At 46.9% G+C, this 25,651-nt stretch overlaps 1 protein-coding gene across 2 annotated transcripts in view; it reads right to left on the bottom strand.

Moving 5' to 3' along the window:
* Positions 1–25,651, bottom strand: part of LOC138296904 (cullin-9-like) — a 360,394-nt gene that overhangs the window by 190,506 nt on the left and 144,237 nt on the right. For both annotated transcript variants that reach the window (XM_069236417.1, XM_069236416.1), the window contains exons 11-13: positions 14,889–15,096; positions 14,280–14,470; positions 11,988–12,214 (exon numbers count right to left, since the gene is read on the bottom strand). In XM_069236417.1, coding sequence (XP_069092518.1) covers positions 11,988–12,214; positions 14,280–14,470; positions 14,889–15,096 — 626 coding nt within the window. The remainder of the gene's footprint in view (positions 1–11,987; positions 12,215–14,279; positions 14,471–14,888; positions 15,097–25,651) is intronic.

Genomic DNA, 25,651 nt, shown 5'->3' with positions numbered 1-25,651 from the left:
CTGCGCTAAGGCGTCAAGATCAGATGACAAATACAAAGAAACTCAAGGTATCCGCGTTAGGTACTTTCCCTCTTCACGCTTTCGAGGTAATTGTTTATACAAATTACCGTCCCAAGCACGCCTTGTTATCTATTGTTTGGGAACTAAACAATGTTAGGGGTCCAGACAGATCTGTATACTCCTCACTTTATCAGATAGACAGAGGGAGACCGACCAGGTGCCATCGATGCTGCACGTCGCCTTGACGCTGACCCAGTCATCGTGTCCCTACAAAGTCTGAGTTAGATACCTCATTCCAAGGTAACGAGAGTTGGGGACTCTTCTCATGGACATGGTATTGGCAGATTGAGGTTTAACATATCTAGCTCTCTTCTGAGTTAGAGGTTAGGCCTACAGACTAGGGTATTCGGACATATCGCACACTTCATGATACTGAGTGAATTTGCAAGATGGTGGGGGCCTTTGTGTTAATGACTTGTCTTTACAGACCTGTTTCTTGCACTAATTATCTTAATCATTGCAGCCTATGCGACTTATCGTAGATTGCAGTTTTGATGAAATAAATATTATTGAAACTTTACTACATCTTCTTAATTTCCTGTGTGTGACTGAGACATAATGTTAATGTGAGAAACGGGTAATATCCGTTTAACCACGACACACCCTGAGATGACACGCTTTTGAGTCCATGCGTAAAGGCTGCCACAAATCACTTCTAACCGTTTGGGGTTTAGGTGAGGTGCTGCTTGTGAGCCGGAAGGATTGGGACGACAGTTGCGTTTTATTGTAGGACTGGCATAGTCGCCTACAAACAGAAGTACTGTCATCCTTAAACCAACAGTCTTGCCTAGAGCAAGAGTCCAACTGCAACAGTATGAATGTTGCCAAAAGGCAGCAGTGTGCTCTTTACAGGGTGAACGTGTGACTGGAGGGGTAACTGGTTTGTGGACTGTTATTCCTTCATGATGTAGTGTTCTTTAAAGAGGTGAGTTCTCGGCTCTTTCCTAAATTGCAGCAGCGGTTGCTTAGCCTTGATGGGTACAGGGATACAGTTGTCTTATTTTATTTTTGCACTTCTTCATCTCCAATCTGATGGCGTCCCGGGTGCCAGTGTGCTGAGAGCCACCCCAGATGGTCAGACTATCAGCCGGATAGGAAGGGGTGCAGGTGTGCTGAGAGCCACCCCAGATGGTCGGACTATCAGCCGGATTGGAAGGGGTGCAGGTGTGCTGAGAGCCACCGGAGGTGGTGTACTGAGAGACACTGGAGGTGGTGAGACTGCCAGCCGGATAGGAAGGGGTGCAGGTGTGCTGAGAGCCACCGGAGGTGGTGTCCTGAGAGACACCAGAGGTGGTGAGACTATCAGCCGGATAGGAAGGGGTGCAGGTGTGCTGAGAGCCACCGGAGGTGGTGTACTGAGAGACACCGGAGGTGGTGAGACTGTCAACCGGATAGGAAGGAGTGTGGGTGTGCTGAGAGCCACTGGAGGTGGTGTACTGAGAGACACCGGAGGTGGTGAGACTGTCAACCGGATAGGAAGGAGTGTGGGTGTGCTGAGAGCCACCGGAGGTGGTGTACTGAGAGCCACTGGAGGTGGTGAGACTGCCAGCTGGATAGGAAGGAGTGTGGGTGTGCTGAGAGCTACTGGAGGTGGTGAGACTGCCAGCCGGATAGGAAGGAGTGTGGGTGTGCTGAGAGCCACTAGAGGTGGTGAGACTGCCAGCAGGATTGGAAGGGGTGAGGGTGTTCTTACAGCCACCGGAGGTGGTCAGACTGTCAGCCAGAAGGGGTGCCAGTGTGATGGCTTCATGGATGATGCAGCTACTTCTAAGAATGTTTACAATCTGTAAGTGGAACCAGTGGAGTTCACTCCTATTAACACACTCTCTGGGACGTAACAGGTCATCCTGAGAGAAATATCCTCTTGTCTGGGGAAAAGTCCTTGGCAAGGAGCTAGATTGGCTTCTTTACGTTTATGGAAAAAACGTACGCTGGAAGAGTAAACCAACTGAAAGTTTTGGCAGTCCCCTACTGTTAGACCTGGCAGCTTTTTGGCGTGTCTCCCCTCTCTTTTTGCCTTCTGACCTCCTGGTTTTGGACTCTGTTTTTGCTGGTTTATTGTCTGTGCGCACTTTACCACTGTTAATCAGTGCTAAAGTGCAAGTGTTCCCCATATATATTGTACTGTGGATTGGTTTATCCATAATTGGCATATTTGATTTACTAATAAGTCCCTAGTAACGTGCCCTAGAGGTGCCCAGGCCTGTGAATCAAATGCTACTAGTAAGCCTGCAGCACTGGTTGTGCCACCCACATTAGTAGCCCTGTAAACATGACTCAGACCTGCCATTGCAGTGTCTGTGTGCAGTTTTAAACTGTCAATTCGACTTGGCAAGTGTACCCACTTGCCAAGCCTAAACCTTCCCTTTTACTACATGTAAGGCACCACTAACTTACGCACTAGGTAGCCCCAGGGCCAGGGTGCAGTGTATGTTTAAGGTAGGACATATACTAGTGTGTTTTATATGTCCTAACAGTGAAATACTGCCAAATTCGATTTTCACTGTGCAAGACCTATCTCTCTCACAGTTTAACATGGGGGCTGCCTTTAAATATCCTTAATGCGCTGATTCCCTTTGAGAGTAGATATAAATATGGAGTTTAGGGTCTCCGAACTCACAATTTAAAAGTACATCTTTTAGTGAAGTTGTTTTTTTAAATTGTCTGTTTGAAAAAAACACTTTTAGAAAGTAGGCATTTTCTTGATTTTACCATTCTGTGACTCTGCCTGTTTGTGGATTGTCTGTCTGGGTTAGTTTTACAGCTGGGCTGTTTTGCACCTCTCTAGACAGTGACACAAAAGTGGGCGGGGTGTAGCCTGCATATCCTGATGAGCCATCTGAGCTAGAGAGGAGGGAGAAGTGGTCGTTCACACCTGAAAGGACTGTGCCTGCTGCCCTCACACAATGCAGTCTCCGACCCCCTGGTGTGCGTCTGGGGCCTGGCCTGGATAAGGAAGGATCTTGCTAACACTTGAGACTTTGCTTTGAAGTTTGCCAACTTCAAAGGCAAAACTGGGTATAAGAAAAAGACCTAAAACCACAGACTTTTACAATCTTTCTGGAATCAAGAGGAACCTCTGCCCAGGAGAAGAGCTGAAGGAGAAGTACTGTCCCTTTGCTGTGTTGCTTTGCTGGACTGGCCTGCAGTTGCTGCTTCTGCCTGAAAAGAGTACAAAGGGTGAACTTTGCTGTGTGTCCCGCTTGAGAAAATTCTCCAAGGGCTTGGAGTAGAGCTTGCGTCCTGTTGGAAGTCTCAGGGACACCAAAGAATTCAGTTTACTCGACCCGCAGCACTGGGAAGTTGTGTTTTGTGCTGTTCAAGAGGAAAAACCACTGTGACCTGCCGACGCCACACGGAGTCGCATTGCCCCGCTTCGCACCGCAACCCTGCTCTCACCAACGCTGTTATCGGACGACTTCACCAAGCCACTGCTCGCACCGCAACCTGTGGGCCCCGCACTCCAGCGTCACCTGCTCACACCGCAGCCTGGGCATCCCCGACGACGTCGCTCCTGCTGACACCCATGCCGCTGCCTGCGTCCCATCCCGCACCGCAGCCCGGTCCACCGACGCCAGCACCATCGAATCCTGTGTCATCACCAGGCATCCTGCCTGCACTGTGGCCTGTGGACACCGCTCGTGAGGGTCACGAAGCACCGACCCTTCCAGCACCGCTGGCTTGGGCCTATCGGCGACAGCGCTTCAGCAACGACGACACCGCTGCCTGCACCGTGACCTGTGGACACCACCCCGTTCACACTGCAGCCCTGGTCTCACCGACGCCAATGGACGCCGTCACCGAGCCGCTGCCTGCACAGTGACCTGTGGACACCGCACGTCGCAACATCCCGCTTCGCACCGCAGCCCTGACGCCATCCACGTCGGAACACCTTTGGGCTTCCAGTGAACAGAACCACAAAGTCAACTTTTTGCACTGAGGATCCTACAAAGATTCCTTCCTTTGCTAAGAGATGCCCCAAAACACGGGCAACACTTAGCATATCAGGCAAATCAGTTTCAACTAAGTTAAAATGGACTGGAAAAAACAACACTTTCAATGGAAAGAACCAACGCGTACCCACGGTTGTAAAGTTATGAATGATGACGCAAGACAGCAGACAGTCAAAAGGAATACGGTTACATCTTGTGGATGGAAATCTGCTTGAGAACTGATGCAGGAACAGCCTCTGGAACACAACAGTAGGACACTCTCAGGGCAGATCCTACATCTAAAAGTGTGCACAGAATGAACAAAAAAGTCTTTCCCGACTAACGGTGCTGCACTCTGTATATGGGACATGCTTGACCTGAAATCATTTGCGTGGCATGCCACTAGACTTTTGCCTCCACCCTTCCTGTTTGCTGAACTGGTTTTTGTCGGCTTTAGAACTCGGCGTGCTTTACCACTGCTAACCAGTGCTAAAGTGCTTGTGCTCTCTTCTTTAAACATAGTGAAATTGGCTTACACCAAATTGGCACATTTAATTTACTTCTATGCCCCTAGTAGAGTGGTACTATATGTACCCAGGGTCTGTAAATTAAATGCAACTCGTGGGCTTACCGCACTAATTGTGCAACCCAGTGGACTTTAAGCATGTCTCAGGCCTGCCATCGCAGCCTGCATATGCAGTTTAAAACTGCCATTTTAACTGGTAAAATAAACCCTTTGTCAGGCGTAAACCTTCCTTTTTTAATACATCTACACCAACCCTAGGATAAGCCCTAAACAGCCCTTAGGACAGGGGGCATTTATTTAAAAAACTGGACATGTACATCCAAGTTGTACATGCCCTGGTAATGAAAAACCCTCAAATAGGTTTATATAGGATAACATTGGGTTACCTAATTACATTTAATAAGTGATCGTTCCTGAATGGGAGCAGGAAAGTCATGATTGGTGTCTCAGGAATAGTAATTTAAAACCCTCTTTAATGGTAAAGTCGGATTTTATGTTACATTTTTGAAAAATCCACTTTTACAAAGTTGGCATTTTCTTGTCCTAACCATTTGGTGCCTGAAGTCTGTTCCTGGGTCCTGTGTCTAGGTGTAGCTGGCAGATGGCCTCTGTGTATTCCTCCCAGAAAGTATCCCAATAGAATGTCTGGGTGTTGGCAGGGAGGCAGGAAATTACAGACACCTCTGCAGGAGGAAAACTCCAGAAGCATCTTCCACTTTAACGTGGGGACCCTATTCTTCATATCACTGCTGGAGCTGTGGAAGTCTCAGAAGGAGCACTTCTCTGCTGTCTTGCTGCAAGATGGACTACCGGGCGGCACTGTTACAAGAAGGGCTGCCCTTCAGCCTGAGGAAGAAGGACTGGACCTGCACCTTGAATCCAGGACCACAAGAGTGACTCCATTGGCTCTAAAAACCTTGAATCCTATCTGATGTGAGCCCTAACCCCACACCTGGAGCCTCCCCCTTCCAAGACCCTTGGATGTGGGTAAAAGTTGCTCTGCCAGCCTAGTTGTGGTACCTATAAGAAATGACGCGACAACGCAGCCCTCGCTGCTCCTCATAAGAACCGAAGCATGATCTCCCAGCGCAGCTCCCCCATCAGAACCGACGCAGTGCAATGCAACTCAAAGCAAACCTTGCCTCACAGCCCACATAGCTTCTCATCGGAACCAACACAGCACAACGCAATAGCCTGCACTGCTCCTTCAAACTGCCGCTGTGTGGCGCAATGCTCCACATAAATGACATAAGGTACAATTCTCAACAGACCTAACCTGATCCCTGTATCTGGCCCGTGTGCCATAGCAGTTGGCTGAACTTGTAGCCTGGTCTAGCGTGACCAAATAACCACACACAATTAGGTGACATAGTAGTAATTCCGGACCCAACCACTAAATGGCAGTATAATGCGCAGCATGTGAAACCAGACAAGATTCTCACTACAAAACTACACTTGCTGCGTTGTGCTCCTATTCCCTATTCTTACCTAATTCTTTAAAATTGATATCTTCGGTTCCACTGATTGGCTTTTTCTCGTTTTGGTGTCAAATAATTTATTACATTTTACTCTATTTTTCTAAATTGGTGTGGGATCTTTCTTGTGAAGTATTTTCACTTTGCTACTGATTAAGTAATGCATAAGGAAATGTTACTTACCCAGTAAGCATCTGTTTGTGGCATGTAGAGCTGTAGATTCTCATGCTGTGCATACTTCCGCCACCAAGTGTTGCATCCGGAAGGTTACAAGTTGTTTTTGTTTGAAAAAGTCTTTCGAGTCACGAGGTGTAGTGGCACCTCCTCTTGCTGGTGATTCGCAAGATTAAAAAAAAAAGATTATAAAGCAGTACCTGCCCATAAGCGGTGGCTAACGTGTGGGTGTTGCAGTGTTTTGAAAACGAGTACATATCACTGCCTGACCTACATTAGTTGTTGGCGTGCTGAAACATCAACACAGTAGTGTTTGGTGAATGTGTGAGGACTTGAACAGGTAGCTGCCTCGCAGATGTCAGCTATGGGCATGCTACCTAGAAAAGCCATACATAGATCTTGTTTACGTGTTGAGTGAGCTCTAAGGAGAATAGGCAGTGGTCTCTTAGCTTTTGCACAACAAGTTTGTATTCAATTGACAATCCATCTTGCTATACTTGATTTAGTAACAAGGCTGCCTTTATGAGGTGGAGCGAAAGCAACGGATAGTAGTTTTGTCTTTTTAAATGCTTTAGTTCTATCAACATAGAACGAAAGAGCTCTCTTCACATCTCACGTGTGGAGGGCTCTTTCAGCAACAGATTCAGGTTGTGACAAGAAAACTGGCAATTTGATAATCTGAGATGAAATTGAGCTATTACTTTTGGTAAACATTTTGGATTGGCACAAAGAACCACTTTGTCTTTATGTAGTTTGAAAAATGGTTGTTGTATTGTTAATGCGTAGAGCTCACTTACACGTCTCTATAAAGTGATTACAACTAGAAAAGCCACCTTTCATGAAAGAAAGTGTAATGGACATGAACACAATGGTTCAAAAGGAGGTCTCATTAGCCCAGCGAGTACCACGTTAAGATTCCAAGAAGGCACTGGAGGTGCTCTTAGTGGTATCACCCTTTTAAGCCTGTCCATAAAAGCTTTTATGTCAGGGATTCTGAAAAAAGAAGATCTTTGTCTATTCTGGTGATCCATAGCGACAGCTGCTAGATGCAACCTTTCCGAAGTATATGGCAAGATTGCTGTTTGCAAGTGTAGAAGACACCCTCAAAGCCTCCCACTTTTTAGAGATGCAGAAGTGAACAAAGTGTTTCCACTCTACTCATTGCACAGGATGTATATACATTCTTGAGGTAGAGTCAGAGTATGACTTCAGAAGCCAAATTGCAAGATTCAGCTCTTTGGGGTTTGGGTGTCTGAGCTGTCTCTGGTTCTGAGTGAGAAGGTCTGAGCTGAGGGGACACTTCTCGTGAGGAACTACGGACAGATGCAGTAGAGTAGTGAATCATGGCTGTCTTGCCCATGTGGCGGCCACTAGAATTAGTGTGAGTGAAGGTTGTCTGAGTTTCCGAACCACATACGGAAAGAGAGGGAGAGGTGGTAAAGCGTAGGCAAATATTCCTGATCAGCTCATCCATAGAGCATTGCCCTGAGACTGAGGGTGTGGGAACCTGGAGACGACGTGTGGGCATTTTGCCTTTTCCTTTGTTGCAAATAGGTCCCCATCTTTGAAAGGAAGGATTCAGGACTCTTGGGTAGAGCTCCCACTCATGGACTTGTTGCCACATCCTGCTGAGGAGGTCGGCAAAGTTGTTGTGTGAACCCACAAGTTGTCACGCTAGCAGGAAGATCTTGTGCTGAAAAGCCCAACGCCAAATAGTCTGTGCAAGGCGAGACAGCTGCAACAAGCGTGTCCCCCCCCCCACCATTTCTGTAGGTAGAACATGGCTGTCATGTTGTCCATGTGATTTAGAACTACTTTGTTGACCAGATGCATCACAAAAGCTTTGAGTGCTAGATGAATCATTTTGTATGTCTGATCCCAAACACCATGTACAGTGAGGTTTTGGAAATTAGTACCCCATCCTGTTTGGGAAGCGTCTGTTGTGAGAATGGCTTGTGGAACATGGTCCAGGAATGGCCACCCTTAGTTTCGTTCCACCATTGCAGCGAGCGAAAGGTGAAGTTGTCTACCAACACTAGATCCTCCAAGTGACCCTGTACCTGAGACCATTGACGTGATAGACATTTCTGCAACAGCACGTGAAGACGTACGTGTGGCACTATTGCAATGCAAGAGGCCATCATTCCCAGAAGCTTCATTATTATCTTCAATGGGACCCTTATACTGGGGTGAAAGTGAAGACTTTGTACTTGAAAATTCTGAATTCTTTGTGGATTTGGATTAGCTACGCTAAGCTGTGTATTGACTGGAGCCCCAAGGTAAGGAATCTGAGGGGGGTGAGATGCCATTTCTGAAAATTGATTGGGAACCCTAAACAGTGAAGCAAGTCTACTGTGGTTTGAATATGGTTGAGACCCTGATTGTCAGAGCTGGCTCGGATAAGCCAGTCGTCTAGGTAAGGGTAGACATGAATCTTCTGACTGCGGAGGTGGCTGCTACCACCGTGAGACACTGCTCCAGAAAGGTGATTTCCTATCCGCACTGATCTCGGTGCTGTGGTGATCCTTAATGGCAGCACTTTGAATTGACAGTGCTTCCCTTGTATGACAAATCTGAGAAACAAATGATGAGATGGGTGAATAGGAATATGAAAGTATGTGTCTTTTAGATCAGTGCAGATAGGAAATCGCCTTCCTGAAGCAGGGGTAATGTCTTGAACAGTGACCGTGTGAAAATGATCTGATATTATGTGATTATTTAAGGGTCTGAGATCCAGAATGGATCTTAGAGAGCCATCTTTCTTGGGGATGGGAAGATAAAGGGAATACACTCCCGTTCCTTAATGCTGATTAGAAACCAGCTTTATTGCTCCTTTTGCAAGCAGTGATTAAACCTTCTGTTTCAGGAGAGTGATGTGATCTTGCGAGAGACTGCATACAAGGTGGCATACTTTGAGGTGTGCAGCTGAGCTCCAGACAATAACCATGCTGGATAATATCCAACGCCCACTGATCTGCTGTGATGTGCTGACGGTTTTGATAAAGGAACTGAAGGTGGCCTCCTACAGGTGTCCGGAGGGGAGCCAAAGTCAGTCACTGCTTGGAGGCAGTGGTAGATGCTCCAGGAGAAGTTGTTTTATCTCTACCTCTAGCATTGTTTCCTCTATAGGAGCCTCTAAGAAACCTCTGCGTGAGGATGCATGTGTCTGGCTTCTACTGTATGTTCAGGATGACTTGGCTGAGGAAGGTTTAGAAGCTGTTTTGCACTACAGCCTATGAAAAGTCCATCACGAATTGAGAAGCTGGAGCGCACCCATAGTTTTTGCCACCTCATTATCCTTTTTCATTTTCTCCATTCTCCAGGGCCTGATATACTTGGGGCCCCAAAGAGTTATTGTTTGTCAAAAGGGACATTTAAAATTGTCTGGAGGTACTTCTTGTTTAAAACCAGAGACACATGACCATGCATGTCAGCACAGAAGACGACTAGTGTTGGTATCTCTGGCTGGTATCAGCTGAATCTAATGCACAGCATAAGGAGTTATTCGATATGAATTGTCCCTCAATAACAATTTCTTTCTCCCTCTTTCTATGTTCCATTGGGAGATGTCCTAGCAATTGTCCCATTTCGTCCCAGTGGGCTCTATCGTACCTTGCTAGGAGTCCCTGTGTATTAGTGATTCTCCAGTGGTCTGCTGCTTAGGCAGCCACACGCTTGCCTGATGAATCAATGAGTTTTGATTTCTTGTCAGGAGGAGGTGCATCTTGGGAGTTGACTCTTTTCCTAGCATTGGTTATGACTATAGAGTCTGCTGGGGGAGGCCTTATATTTCTTCTACACCCTCGGAGTAATAACTCGAGCCCTAGCTGGCTAATTCCTGGAAGAAGTAGTGTTATCAGGTGGTGAAGGCCTAGCAGGGTATACCCTCAACATCTAGATCTGTGCATGTATCAACATCACATTGACTCCAGGGATCTGTAACTCTTGTAAGTCATCTCCAGAATCCTGTGTAATGTGTGGGGAATGAGATGTCCGTTGTGGTGAAAACTCCAAGAGATCACCATGCAATTGTTGCGGAGACAGAGAACATGGTGGAAGCATGGCGGATGTTAGAGGAGATGAAGAGGGCTGGTGAACCTCTTGCATGTCCTCATCTATCCTCCTTTGCTTGACTAGAGGTGTAGAATAGTCCAAAGCCTCCTTAAATGAAAACTGTCTTGCAAAAGGAGTGGAGAGAGTGGTTTTTACCAACACCTTTCCTGTTTTAGGCTGGATCTGAAGTGGAGATTTCTTGCCTTGGAGCTGCTGCTTCATTTTATGAAGAATGGGCTCCAGTAGCTATTTCAATTCCGAGCTCTTTTTGGACTCAGGTTTTTTCAGTTCTGAAGCGGATAGTTTTGGTGCCATAGTCTTTGGAGTCAAGGTAAGCGGTCTTTTCGATGCCGAGAGAGCCAGAGCTGAATGAGAGGTGGAAGGTTTCTGTGTCAAGGGGGTGGTGGGAGGAGTGGAGCGTTCTGCTTGGAGTGGAAGCAACCACTTTCAGCTTAGGTTTCGGAGCAGAGCCGGAGGGTGGGGCATCCAAAAAGGTTTTCTGATGCCTGCCATGGATGGAATGCAGTGGTGGCTGGAGAGTTTTAGCTTCCAAGGTAGTATGTTTTTTTAGTCGGCGCAGGGGGTGATTTACTCACGGTTTGGGGGCCATAGGAACTTCCTGCATCTCTAGTGTCACCTCGGTTTCTGAGTGCTAATCTTGTATGAAGGATGTCTCCTACTCTGTAGCCGAGGCCTCCTGGATCTCCTGCTCCGTGTCCGACATGGTGTCCTCGATACCAAAAATGTTGGGCGTCAGTGCTATCTCTTGCCTTAACGAGTTCTTCTGTCTCGTATAGTCCTTTTTGACTTAAAGAATTAGCAGGCCTCACAATCCTCTCTCAGAGCTCCGGTGACAGATAAAGGTTACACACCTGATGATGGTCAGTCCGAGGAAATTTGGAATGGCACTTCGGACAGAAACGGAACGGCACCCGTTCCATCAGTCTTTCATTCTCCAAAGATGTAGGGTGAATAAAATGGCAGCCTAAAGAGCCTGAGTCGAAATTCAAATCCCAAGAAGATTTCTTCAGTCTCAGATCGAAATGGATAAAGAATAACGCGATCTGAAACAATACCGAAGTGGTTTAAGAGGGTTTCCCGAACGGAAGTGACTTACTACAGTCTCGAACCAGAGCTTAAAAAAAAACACGACTAGACCTGACAGCGGAAGAAAACAATCTTAAGATGGAGTCCAGGGCCATACGCATCACCAGCAAGAGGAGGACCCACTACACCTCGTGGATCGAAAGACTTTCGAACAAAAACAACTTGCAACCTTCCAGACCCAACACTAGATGGCGGAAGTATGCAGAGCATGTGTATCTACAGCCACACAAGCGATCAAACCTACTTTACACATTATCTCTAAATTAATCCAGACTACTCTGTCAGGCCACCAGAGGGTTAAGCACAGGGCAATTTAGTGACTTTTTTTCGTTTCTCCCTCAAAGAAACAGTGAGTGTTGCTAGAAAAGGGTGCACACCTCTCTCAACCATCAACCCAATTTCTCACACGACACGCCTGATTTTAACTTTTTTTTATGAACCAAAAGACAATTAACAGTTTTTTGGCTTCCAAGTATCAAGAGCAACACAGGAAGACAAAAACAGGACTGTTCAGTGTGGAACAACTATTAACAATTTAATAGAATCTAAAACAGTTTCTGAATGACTTTTCCAAACAGTTGATCGTAGGCCCGATTTTGCAACTGCCCCTACTAAATCGAGAGTGACGGAGAGGAAACAAACATGTGTGTGACCTTTTACCTGACAAGTCAGACTCCGCACTGTCGACATCCACAGGCAGCTTGTGTTCAGCAAGGCGGTTCTTGATGATCAGGGAAAGCATCTCATACTGGGGACTGGCCATACTGTCACAGCAGCTCTGCAGTACCGTGTGGATGCTGCAGTTCATCAGCTGTTCTGCCAGCCCTCGGTGACTGTTTATTAACATATTCACCACTAAAAGACCATTCTCCACTGCCGAGAGGCACCTGCGAGAAGAGGACACAAGAGATGTCAGCTCTGTCACAGCGACGTCTGAATATCAGCAGCTTTTGCCTCCAAGATCACAGAACACCAAAATGGTTGGAGTGAATAAAAGAGAAGGTTTCATATCCCTAAAACTGTGAACCATTTGCAAATGCCTTCCCTTTGCAGGATTAGCCAAAAGCAGCAAATAACCCTTGATTCAATTAAAAACCATAGTGCTGTCCGTTTAATAGTGAAGTGCTCTCTCTGCTTCTACAGCGTAGAGAGGATTCTCCAGGGAACTGACAGGCTCTAGAGAAGCTGGTCTGGTCATAGCTTCATTCACGTGAAATTCAGAAGAATCGATGAAAATTAAATGATTCACTGAGAATGCCTGCAATAATCTGGTGCATTTTACCAATAAATTGCGAAGATTAATGTGGTCTTGTAGGTTATAAACTCAACACGACTCTTAATGGTGATGATTCAGAGAGGTCAAAAAATTACTCAAAGTATTGGTTTAAAATAGAAATTCTCAGCTAAATACCACTCATTAAATGAATGTCCAGGCAGAGCTTTGGTCTTATAAAAGAAATTATAATTAGTACACAAACTTTTTATATCATGCATACACAAAATAAAAATACAATTTTTTTTTAAAAAAATCAAGAGAAGCCCAACACATTAGTTCTTTCCTAACTAGAGACCCAAGTCTGAATACTATCAAACCATCTACACGCTAGCTTTTTGTAAAACATTTCAGTCCATGGGTAATATTATTCAATGGTGCTCTCGCACCCACAGTCTGCGTTTCCCAGTGCCCACTCCAATGACTTGATAAGTGTTAAAGGTTCTGGTGCACATGCACCAAACTTGCTCAGGCCCACTCCAATTACCACCTACCAAAATCACTATAACAGTTCATCAAAAAGCTGACAGAGGCAAACTCACACACTGGTGATCTTCAGCAGGAAGGAGGACGCTGAGTAGGTTTCATTCTGCCAGTGGAACTGCAGCTACTTCACAACACCTAATTGGCCATCTCTGCTCACCGTCAGAGACAACTAGTTGTGGAGACGGGGACAAGAGAGGTTTATATGATTTTTTCCCCATATTCTATATGGGCATTGCTGAACTCACAAAAGGACAGCCATCATTTTGTGTAATAAAACTCATGAGGTCAAAATGATTCCATCATTCTTGCAGGCAGGGGACGCACAGACACAGAAACACCTCTTATGCATGTCTCAGGCATTAAAGATCCCAGTTAGATGTACTTTACTAGGAGGAGGAGGTAGGTTATGCTGTTGTGTCCAGCAGTGCATGTATAGTCTAGCTACAGCACATATTTTTTGTTCTCCGAAACAGGGGTCCACTTTAGGTGCCAAATGACATCAGCGCCAAACTCTAATGTCTAACTACAATGTGTTTACTCTGGGAAACACAGAGAGGATGATTCAAGTAAAATTACAAGTGCAGGGCAGAATAGCTTCAGAGCACCATATGAAGGACGTCCGTCCCAACACTGACGCTAAAAAAAATGCTTGTTATGTCTTTTACACTTCGGCAGACAGCTCTGCAGTATCAGCTGAGAGAAGGAGTCAAATAGACATAGGGCATTCGTACTGTTCTCCCGGAGGATGTCATTTCAGGACCAGAGAATAACAGGGATCCTGGGAACTTTTTTGAACAATTCTGTAGCATCCTTTTTGATAGTGTGAGCACAACTTTCTGAGCCTGGGTTCTATAAACATCTTAGGTGGCAGACTTTTAGGGTTCAGGTGTCGGAGCACGGGAAAACACCCCTGCTTCACTTTTTATTGTCAGAGTTAAAACAGGGGGAACACTCAGTCCAAGACTGGCCTACCTCATTTTTAAAGCAAACTTCACTTTGTCGTGACAACAGGGAATAATCCAAAGCTTATGATGGCTCCTCTACTGATGGAGGAGGCAGCACTGAAATTAAACTGGTACTTAGGCTCACAGAGACTCATATGAAAGAGCCACCAAGGCCCAGTCTCACTGGAGATAGGTATCAACTTACAAACGTAAAAAGATGCAGAATTTAAAGCTACAACAGGTTCTTACCCAGGGGTGGAAAGCATCTTCCTAATGGCGGCTGGGATGACGCAAAGCAGACTGTCAGAGTCTGGGCTGGCTGCAGAGCCGATGCTAGCAAAAATCTCACGCATCACCTGAGCATCTGCATGGCTGAGCTGACAGGCTTTTGAGGAGCTATGAAGCTGGAGGTTTTCAGCACCTGTCAACACCTTCAGGACCTGAAAACAGATAGAAAAGAGAGCACAGATGAGCAAAAGACACTAGTTGACAGGCATGAGAAAACTCACAGCATCAAGGGCTCACTATCAAGGTGCTCCTTTTTGCTTATCTGCAGGCAACAATTCAACATTTATTGGTGGGGGTTTTTTTGGTAAAGTTTGACGTTCTAAAAATTGGGTTGTGTTTCTAAAAGGTCTGAGAAGCACTGGGTTAGAAATCTCTATCAAACGTCACTTGCAAGAAATAAAGAACAGTGAATGTACTGAAATTCTTTTTTAAACCACTGTGCGATAAGTAGATAAATAGAGGCAATCAGGTTAAGATGAACACCCAAAAGGATGACAAACCTCAGAAAGAACCACACTCCTCTCCTTTGTCCTTCTACAAAAGTGCAAGGAATAAAATGCATGCACCTACCGCCAGGGCAGCCTGCTGGACAGACGCAGAGCTCGAATGCTCGTGCATGCTGGCCAGCACAGCTCTCACGCCACCTTCTGTGGCAAAGAGGACCCTCCAGTCAAACTTCAACATCAGCCTGTAGACCGACTGCAGAGCCATCACCATCACCTTCTTCTCCTTCACCTGGTTAGTCAACAGATCCACCAGCGTCTTCACCATCTTCTCCCTGAAGACGATTCAGAGATCAGCGTTCTGTGAGAAACTTGCCACATATCATCACAACAAAGATATTTAGCACTGAGAATATCCTTACGTTATGTGACCGGGTATCACACATGCTGTGGTCACCTTGCACTGCTCTACATCAACATTTCAATAGGTCTCTAACTGAACGAACCAGTGGGCAGATCTCGTGCAAAGGGAGCAGGATGGTTAACATGCTGAGTCGTCAGAAATGACAACCCTTTAAAAGAAGACAAATATGAAAACCTCTGTAAGCCTCAGTTCATAGCATGTAGTGCTGTAGATTCACGAGCTCTGCATACTCCTGCCATCTACTGGTGGGCTTGGTCGCTTGCAGGTTGTTTTTGTTTGACAGAGTCTTTCGAGTCATGAGATGTACTGGAACATTTGCTTTGGTGTGCAATGCACATGGGCGCCAGCTCAGTGTCAGATTGTTTTTCGCACAGCAGATGGTCACACGTATAGCGTGGCGAGCAGACACGGCATGGTGACCAAGAGTATTTTGAGTGTAAGAAATAGGTGGTACGAGGAGAGATCGGCATGGTGGCCTCACATCCATACAGCCATGTGTGATAAACCAGGTGTATACTGATATACTGCAACGCTGCACTACTTATGGAAAATGTACCTATGTTTGCACTGATATGAATGCATGTTACCTTTGAAAAACCAAGCTACTAAAAAATAAAGCAGGCACAAACTTCTGGGAAGCAGTGTGTGTTCATGTGAATCTACAGCACTATACTAAATGAATAAATACTTACTGGGTATGTAACGTATTTAGTTTGTAGCATGATTTGCTGCAGATATACAAGCTTTGTTTAGACTGCAAAGCAGTACCCTATATATGCGTGGTTAACTCGTAGATGGTGTAGGTGTGTGAAACAAATCTACTAGTACTGTTCGGCCACCAATAGCCTGTTGATGGGCAGGGTATCCACAAAACAATCTTTATCGAAGGTGTGTGGAATTGACTAGGTGGCCATTTCTATTTATCAGCTAGTGTGATGTTGCCCAAAAAAGCTATTGCTGCACATTTTTTGTGGGTTGAGTCTACCATGGGGAGTTAGGGTTCTTTTCGCTTTGTGCTGGCAGGTCTGGATGCACTTAACTATCCACTTAGGCAAAGGCTACAGAGTTGGTCAGATTTGCGGGAGGACTTAGTCCTATGAAGGTAGTACATAGAGACCATTTAACATCTAGAATATGAAAGGATCAGTCAGCCACAGAATCTGGCTGCGGTAAGAAGACTGGAATCTTTATAGTTTGACTGAGGTGGAAAGTATATACCACCTAAGGAAGGGACCTTACAAATAGTTTGGAGAAGTACTCTATCCCTGTGACCTACAATGAAGGTCTCTTTCAGGGTGCCTGCATCTCACTGATGCATCCGAAGAAGTTATAGCTGTAAGGAAGGCCACTTTCCACAAGAACTGGACAGGGCAAGAGTTTGAAGGGGGGGGACCCATGTGCCTAGTGACTACAACACTAAATCTCCTTGCAGGATTATACCTCCTAGAGTGTCACCCTAGGAGGTATAATCCTCTTGAAGATGGGTTCTCCAACTAAAGAAATATGTTCCCTGGTTTGCCTGTAGGCCTCAAAAGTGGTCAGGCTGTATAGAGGTACAGGCAAGTCCTGACCTTTGCAGATGCAAGCGGTAGCCAATGGACACACTTTTTCCACTGTGCTGCATAATACGTCTGGATAGTAGGTCTGCGGACTTTGCGCCGGATATTCATGCAGTCCTGCGGAAAACTGAAATACACAAATGTTAAGACCTCTGGTGCCAGATCACTAGGCTGAGGTTTCTGGGCGCTCCTTTCAGTCTTGTTTCTCTACAATAAGGTCTGCTCTGTTGGGAAGCTTCTTGTGGGGGCTGATGAATATCTCTGGCTGTCTCCCACAGGCTGGAGCCATCAGGATAAGTGCCAGTGGCAGTGGCGTTTTCTGCATATTCCTAACCGGTTAGGGAAGGAGTGGGAGAGAAGGAAAAACAGGCAAATATCCCCAACTAGTTTAGCCGAACACAACTGTATTTGGAGTGTGGGTGTGGCTACCTGGAGGCAAAGTTGGGGCATTGTACATTGCAGTGAGTGGTTACTAATTCCATATGTGGGGCGACCCAATGGTGGAAGTATGGTAGCAGGATTTGCAGATAGAGTTTCCACGTGTGGACTTGCTTATGGGTCCTGTTGAGCAGGACAGAATAGTTGTTGTGTACTCTGGGAAGATACTCCGTCAAGAGTTGTATGCGGTGGCAGATGGCCCAGTGCCAGGAGCTGGGGAGAATGTGTACCACCTTGTTTTTGGAGTTAATACATGACAGTCTTACTGTTTGCCGTGAATTACCTTGAAAAGCAGTGCTGAAAGGTAGCTGATGTGGAGCCCCTGGGACTGGAGGACCATATTCCCTGCATTGTCACATAGTAGGGGATGCGTACCCATCCGTGGTAATGGTCACCTGAGGGACAGGGTCTGCGAAAGGCCTTCCCTGCAAAAGACAGTTGCTATTCCACCACTGCAGAGAGCAATAAGCGCTGGCCTTCACCAACACTATACCCTCCTAATGACCCTTCTCTAGTGACCATTACTCCGTGAGGCACTGCTGTAATAAACGCATATAAAGTCTGGCATGCAGTACTATGACGATGTATGAGGCCATCATCCCCAGGAGGTACACTATAGTTCTGATTGTGAGGTGATGATTGGGCTGAAAAAGAAGTAGCAGCTGCTCAAATGCCAACACCTTCTGCTGGGTGGGCTTTGCTGTAATGGCATTTAGGAGTGGACCCCTGTGAGGGCTGGATTTGGGATTAAAGGGGATGTCTTGGTGGCATTTATGGTAAATCTCAGGCACTAGAGCAGGAAGACTGCAGCTTAAGTGTGGGCTACACATTGGTGTCTTCTGGTGCTTTTGGCCAACCAATAGTCAAGAAAAGGGAACATGTGTGCTACTTTGAGTTGGTAGTGCTGGCCATTTGCCAGACAGCGGTGGTAGCATCAGTGTGTGTGTGTGTGTGGGGGGGGGGGGGGGGGGTGAATGGCATACAAAAATCTTGAGGTCTAACAGTCATGCAGTCACCTTGCTGGAGCAGAGGAATGCCCTGCTGAAGGGTTGTCATGTGGATATGTTCAGACAGGATCTATTAGGGAAGGGTCTGAGGTCCAGGATTGGTCTCAGGGAGCTGTTCTGCTTGGGAATGAGAAGGCAGACACACTTGTTCCAGTGGTCAGGGAGAACCCTCTACATTGCACCCTTCAGGAGGAACACTTGTACCTTTTTCTGAACAAGTTCTCTGCGGAGGATGTGTGCGCGGGAAGGGAGGTTGGGGAGAGGTTGCGAGACGCTCTGGTAGCTGTGGTGGACAATGTGAGAAATCACTCATCTAATGTGATTTCCTCACAGCGGAGAAGGAAATCCTGCATCCTCCCCGGACAGGAGATCGGAGGGGAGAAGAGTAAGTCAGTGTCCGGCGGTGAAAGCCGTTTTACCAGGCCCTTCGTATTGCCCCCGTAGGTGCCTTTGGTGTAGCCCTTAAACGCCTACAGGTGGAGGGACTGTTGCCTTTGGAGGGCTGTGATGGGTAGAAGTTGCCGTTCCTTCTCATCCAGGCTGCTGTTTCAGAAAGGAACCCAAAGCAGCTAGAGTGTGACAGACACTTATCGATTATATAAAGTTACTGCGCTTCTAGATCTTTTTCCAGCTTCTCATCAACATGTGGTCCAAATAGATGTTTCCCATCAAATGTGAAGTTAAGACGATGCTTGTGGACTTCAGGCTCAACACCAGCGATGTAGAGCCAGGCGTGCAGTCTAAGGAGGATGCTGGTGTTAACCTGCCTTGCAGTGTGGCTGTGTCCACACTATCTAGGGCACAACGGATGTTGGCGATGGCCTTTCCCTATGATGCTGTCCCTCCCCACTACTACTGAAATTCTCCAGAAGATGTCTGACTATCTCCTGCATCTCCTCACAGAGACCAGTCACAGAGAGAAGCCCGACAGAGCGGCCATGCGCCAGTGGATAACCATCCTTTCGCCCACCCTTTTATCCGCTGAACCAAGCTTCTTGCTCTTCTCATCAGACGGCAAGGCATCGTTGGTGACCTGAGAAGTCCCCTTGCGGCAGAATGGGGAACTATGCAGCTGGGAGGGACATAGCGCCTGATGTAGACCAGGTTGCGGGGGGAGTGGAGGTGGCGTATAGTTCTTCTCGCCCCTGGGTGTTATTACACTTGCCTCCATGGATCTTGAATGTCTCAAGACTGATTTAAACATTCCCTTGAGCCAGGGCAGGAACTCCATCACACACTCTGATTTCAAGAGCATTTCCACAAGGAAGTCCTCTTCCGCATGGAGAACGTGCATGTCTACCTTGTGAAAATTGGCTGCCTACTGTATGACCTTGTGATACGCCGTGGTATCCTCCAAAGATGCCCTGAAAGGGTAGTGGTCGAGGTCTGTGTTGGGTAAGAGGGTTAACATCATAGTTGTCTCAAGGGTTATCTGTAGGCCTGGCTCGAAGGGGGAGTCAGATGTCAGCAGGGCCAAAGGGGCTGCCAGGGCTGGAGAAGGTGCAGGGGTACCACTCAGGAGTCTAGAGGCAGTGAGGCTGGTGTGCATGAGCACTGCAATGGGGGTGACTGAGGAGGCAGTAGCGGAGGTGGAACAGCTGGAGATGGATAATAAAGTGGTGGACTTGTGTCCTTATTTTTATGTCTTTTGGGCATCAGATCTGAGGGGGCCTCCAATGGGCGTTCCACCTTGAAGGAAAGTTTCTACTTTTGGGGCATTGTGTCTTTAGGCTTCGGTAGAGGTGGTTCACTTCACCTTGACTGTCTCTTGGAGTCTTTACCGGATGGGATGATCTAAATCTTCAGAGCAGGTCATCAATGGTGCTCTCAGTCAACACTAGCTTCTTAGTAGGTGGGGGTTGCAGCTGGCTTCAGCAGAGCCGGTGTTGAGCCTGCTAGGGGCTTTGGGCCACGTAGGGCTTGCCAACTGAATGGGGTTTACAAACAAGTTACTTACCTTCGATAAAGCTTTTTCTGGCAGATATCCCCAATGCACCAGCATTCCACAGAAATATTTCCTGACAGCTATCCCATGGCTTCGAACATGACCTTTAGTGACGTCACTGGAGCCATAAGAATACCTCAGAGTGCTGACATCAATGTACACCCATTTTGTACGTGCCTTCGACGCAAACGAGTGAAACTAACTCAAATTTTTTATCACAGTTCATAGAACCTTAAACCAAGTATGTACATTTCAAAACTAAAATTATATATACAAAACTCTTTCTGGTATATGCAGACAAGCAACAGGGAGGTGGGTCGGTGAGGAATCTGCAGGTAGATACTGTATCCATCAGAAAAAAGCATTACAGAAGGTAAGTAACCTTTTCTTCTGATGGATACATCTACCTGTGGATTCCTCACCTTTTGAAGAAAGTACCCAAGCAGTACCATACTCTGAGGTGGGTTAATGTCTGCCTATACCAAAAAATCCTGCAAAACAGAACAAGCAAAATGACTGTCACTCATCACTTCGGAATCCAAACAATAGTGCTTTGCAAAGTGTGGAGGGAAGGCCAAGTTGCCGCTTCACAGATGTCAACTACAGGGACACCTCTAGCTAAAGCAGAAATAAAAGATTTAGCTTTAGTGGAATGAGCATGAATACCTTCTGGACGTTTTTTGTGGGCCACGGATTAGCAGATCTTTATGCAAATGATGATCCATCATGATAATGTCCTCTTATGAACTGCTTTTCCTTTCATCTTGTCCACATAGCAGGAAACAGCTGATCGCCTTGTCAGAGATCATAATTCTGTCCACCTAAAAGCTTACAGCCCTTTTGGGGTCCACTCGAAGTCTTTCCGCCTCTTAGATGGATACTGAGGAGAATAGAAAGTAGGAAAAGTGGTAGAATGGCCCACATGGAAGAGAGTCACCACCTTTGACAGGAAAGCAGCCGTGGTTCTTAACACCAGCTTATCAGGGTAAAAGGTCATAAACGGAGACTCAACACTTGGAGCCTGCAACTCACTAACTTGTCTAGCAGACGTTATAGCAATCAGAAAATCTGTCTTAAGAGTAAGTAAACTTAAAGACAACTATGGAAAGGTTCAAATGGAGAACACATAAGATAATTAAGCACTAAATTTAGATCCATCGCACTGAGGTATAATGAACGGAGCGGGAGGATACTTGTCAGTAAATCCCTTAATAAACCTCAACAATATAGCGGACTTAGACAGAGAAGGCTGATCGGCTAAACAAAAAAATGCCAAAGGTGCAGACAAACAGACCTTAACTGTTGCAATTTCACAGCCTTGCTGTGCCAAGGAAATCGCAAAACACAAAATATCAGACAAAAGGGACAGAATTTTCCCCACACCACTTTACAAACTTAGCTCAAGTGCCAGCATAAACCGCCTTGGTGGAGTGTCTTCTGGTCTATAAAATAATATCCACCACATTAGGAGGAAGAGAAAAAAAAATTAGGTCGCCCATTCAATATCCAGGCTTGTAGGTTCAGGCTCTGGAGGTGGGGGTGTAGGGACTGCCCCTACGTGTGTGAGGAGGTCCGCCCTGTGAGGGAGATAGAGCAGAGGGCACAATTAAGGTTCGAGATGTTCTGTGTGCACACACACTTTCTGGCCAATCCAGGGCTATGAATATGAATTGGGTCCAGTCTTGTCGAATCTTCCTCAAAACCCGAAGAATCAACGGGATGGGGGAAAATGCGTATAATAGCTTGGAGCCCCAGTCCAATTGAAACGCATCCCCAAATGATCCCTGCACTGGATACCGGAGGCTGCAGAATGACGAGTGGTGCGTGTTCTCTTGAGTGGCCAAAAGGTCTATCTGAGGGATCCCCCATAGCCAGAAAATGTCAAGCACCACTTCCTAAAAGAGACGTCACTCGTCATCGGCTGAAAAATATCAACGGAGATTGCCTGCATGTAAATTTAGAACTCCAGCCAAGCGACTTGCCACGTTACAAATCTGAAGGTCTTATGTTCAGGGCAAGAGTCTTAGAGCTTCTCTGCAGAGAAGATAAGACTTGACTCCTTATTTTTGACATAACACATTGTGGTAGTATTGTCTGTCAGGACCTGCACTGACTGACCAGAAATGGAGGCAGGCCTCGAGAGCCAGACATATCGCCCGCAATTCCAATATATTGATATGAAACAAATGTTCTTCAGGGAACTAAAGTCCTTTGATATCCAGATCCCCCAGATGAGCTCCTCACCCTAGAGTGGAGGCATCAGTTATCACTGTGTCCACCAAAGGAGGAGGGCAAAACAGCTTCCTATAAGAGAGTTTGCCGCCCACACCCCACCATCGAAGAGCCACTGCAGTGTCTCTTGAGATTTTTACTGACTGAGATCTCTGTTCCGATCTGAAACCACTGCCTACGGAGGCACCACTGAAGGGCCCCCAGGTGCCAGCATGCATGGGTGACCAACAGAATGCAGGAGTTGATCAGACCTAGCAAGCGCAAGACCTTCAGGACTGGAATCATAGCTCCATTCTGATACCTCAGAATTATAGTCTGAATGCCTGAATGTCTAGAATCCTCAGAGAAGGAGGGTAGGTTTGATTCACCATAGTGTCCAGTATTGTCCCTATGAACAGGGTGCACTGAGAGGGCTCCAGGTGGGACTTAGAACTATTGATAGAAAATCCCAGACTGAACAACTGAGTTGTCAACTGCAGGTGATGCACCACCATCTCTGGAGACTTGGCTTTGATCAGCTATTCGCCCAGGTAAGGGAATACCTTCTGGGATGTGCTGCGACCACCATCACACCTTCGTGAAGACTCCAGTGTGGAAATAAGACCAAATGGAACGACTGCAAACTGGTAATGTAGAGACCCCAATATGAAGCAGTGATACTTCCTGTGTGAATGCAGAATGGAAATGTGAAAATACGCAGCCTACAAATCGATCGAGACTATCTAGTCTTCCTTCTCCAGCACAGGAAGCACTTATACTGGGGTCAACATTTTCAACTTTTCCTGCTTGAGGAACTAATTCAAAATCCTGAGGTCTTTGATAGGACGTAAATGACAGGCTTTTTTGGGAATCAGGAAGAACGGGAATAACATCCCTGACCCCTTTCCTGCTCTGGAACCTACTCTAAAGCACCCTTTAGTAGGGATAGGACTTTCTGTTGAAGGAACGGAAGACAGTCTTCGGAACAAAAACCTTGTTGGGAGGAAACGGTGGAGGAAATTCTCAGAAGGGATGGCGTAGCCATTTTCTACAATATTTAAACCCACTGATCAGATGTTACGGATATCCATTGTGGTAGAAACTGGAACACCCGTCCTCCCACTGGCAAAGCAAGTACTAAGACGGCAAAACTAGGGCTGCTTCCCTGTGACACTGGTCGAGGAGAAAGAGGAGGAGGAGAAAGACGATGGCTGATGGGTGGCTCCTCACTGTCTACCTCTGCCCCCTTACAACTTCTACATGCTAAACCAATGGAACCTCTGAAACTGGCTGCAGTCACTGGGCTGCGACTGAAGGCCCAAAGATCTTACCGTCGCCTTACTACCCTAGAATCTCTCCAAGGCAGAATTGGCTTTGGCGCCAAATAGTCTCAACCCATCGAAAATCAGATGCATCAAGGTGTTTTGCAAATCTGACGAGAATCCAGACCAGGGGTCTGAAACTTTTTCTGTAGTGAGAGATACTTTTGATCAGTGTAATACTTGTGAGCTACTAAAGGCCTAGCAACTTGCAAGTTAACCCTAACCTAACACATGCACACTGCCATTGCAGATTGTGTTGGTGGGGAGAAAAAGGCAAAGTTGACATGGCATCCCCCTCAGGATGCCATGCACACAAAATACTGCCTGTGGCATAAGTAAGTCACCCCTCTAGTAGGCCTTACCACCCTAAGGCAGGGTGCACTGTACCACAGGTGAGGGCATAGCTGCATGAGCAATATGCCCCTACAGTGTCTAAGTCTATTCTTAGACATTGTAAGTACAGTGTGGCCATATTAAGTATGTGGTCTGGGAGTTTGTCAAAAACGAACTCCACAGTTCCATAATGGCTACACTGAATACTGGGAAGTTTGGTATCAAACTTTTCAGAATAACAAACCCACACTGATGCCAGTGTTGTATTTATTACAAAATGCACACAGAGAGCATCTTAGAAGATGCCCCCTGTATTTTACCCAATCCTTCAGTGCAGGACTGACTGGTTTGTGCCAGCCTACCACAGAGACTAGTTTCTGCCCCCCCTGGGGTGAGAGCATTTGTGCTCTCTGAAGACAGAAACAAAGCCTGCACTGGGTGGAGGTGCTTCTCACCTCCCCCTGCAGGAACTGTAACACCTGGCGGTGAGCCTCAAAGGCTCATGCCTTTTGTTACAGCAGCCCAGGGCATCCCAGCTAGTGGAGATGCCCATCCCTCCGGCCATTGCCCCCACTTCTGGCAGCAAGGCTGGAGGAGATAAAGAGAAAAACAAGGAGAAGTCACCTACCAGTCAGGACAGCCCCTAAGGTGTCCTGAGCTGAGGTGATCCCTTCCTTTAGAAATCCTCCATCTTGGTTTTGGAGGATTCCCCCAATAGGAATAGGGATGTGCCCCCCTCCCCTCAGGGAGGAGGCACAAAGAGGGTGTAACCACCCTTCAGGACAGTAGCCATTGGGTACTGCCCTCCCAGACCTAAACACACCCCTACATTCAGTATTAAGGGGTGACCCTGAACCCAGGAAATCAGATTCCTGCAACCTGAAAAGAGAAGAAGTACTGCTGACCTGAAAGCCCTGCAGAGATGACGGAGACGACAACTGCTTTGGCTCCAGCCCTACCGGCCTGTCTCCTGACTCGAAGAAAACTGCAACAGCGATGCATCAGACAGGGACCAGCGACCTCTGGAGCCTCAGAGGACTGCCCTGAACCAAAGGACCAAGCAACTCCTGTGAGCAGCGGCTCTGCTCAACAGTAACAACTTTGCAACTTTCTTGCAACTTTTAAAGACGTCACTCTTCCCGTCGGAAGCGTGAGACTTCACCCTCTGCACCCGACGCCCCCGGCTCGATCTCCAGAGAACCCACACTACATGGAGGACTCCCAGGTGAGTGCGACCTTGTGAGTAACCCGAGACGACCCCCCTCCCACACCCCCGGACCCCCACAGCGACGCACGCAGAGAGAATCCAGAGGCTCCCCCGACCGCGACTGCCTTTAACAAGGAACCCAACACCTGGACCAAGCACTATATCCGCAGCCCCCAGGACCAGAAGGAACCGAACCTCAGTGCAGGAGTGACCACCAGGCGACCCTCTGCCTAGCCCAGTCGGTGGCTGACCCGAGAAGCCCCCCTGTGGCCTGCCTGCATCGCTAGAATGATCCCCGGGTCCCTCAATTGATTCTAATACAAAACCCGACACCTGCTTTGCACACTGCAGCCGGCCGCCCCTGTGCCGCGGAGGGTGTGTTTTGTGTGCCTACTTGTGTCCCCCCACAGTGCTCTACAAAGCCCCCCTGGTCTGCCCTCCAAG

The sequence above is a fragment of the Pleurodeles waltl genome, chromosome 5 (genome assembly GCF_031143425.1).
Source record: "Pleurodeles waltl isolate 20211129_DDA chromosome 5, aPleWal1.hap1.20221129, whole genome shotgun sequence".
NCBI classification, from domain to species: domain Eukaryota; kingdom Metazoa; phylum Chordata; class Amphibia; order Caudata; family Salamandridae; genus Pleurodeles; species Pleurodeles waltl.
Note: the sequence above shows the minus strand (reverse complement) of the source record. Positions and strands in the feature narration are given on the sequence as shown.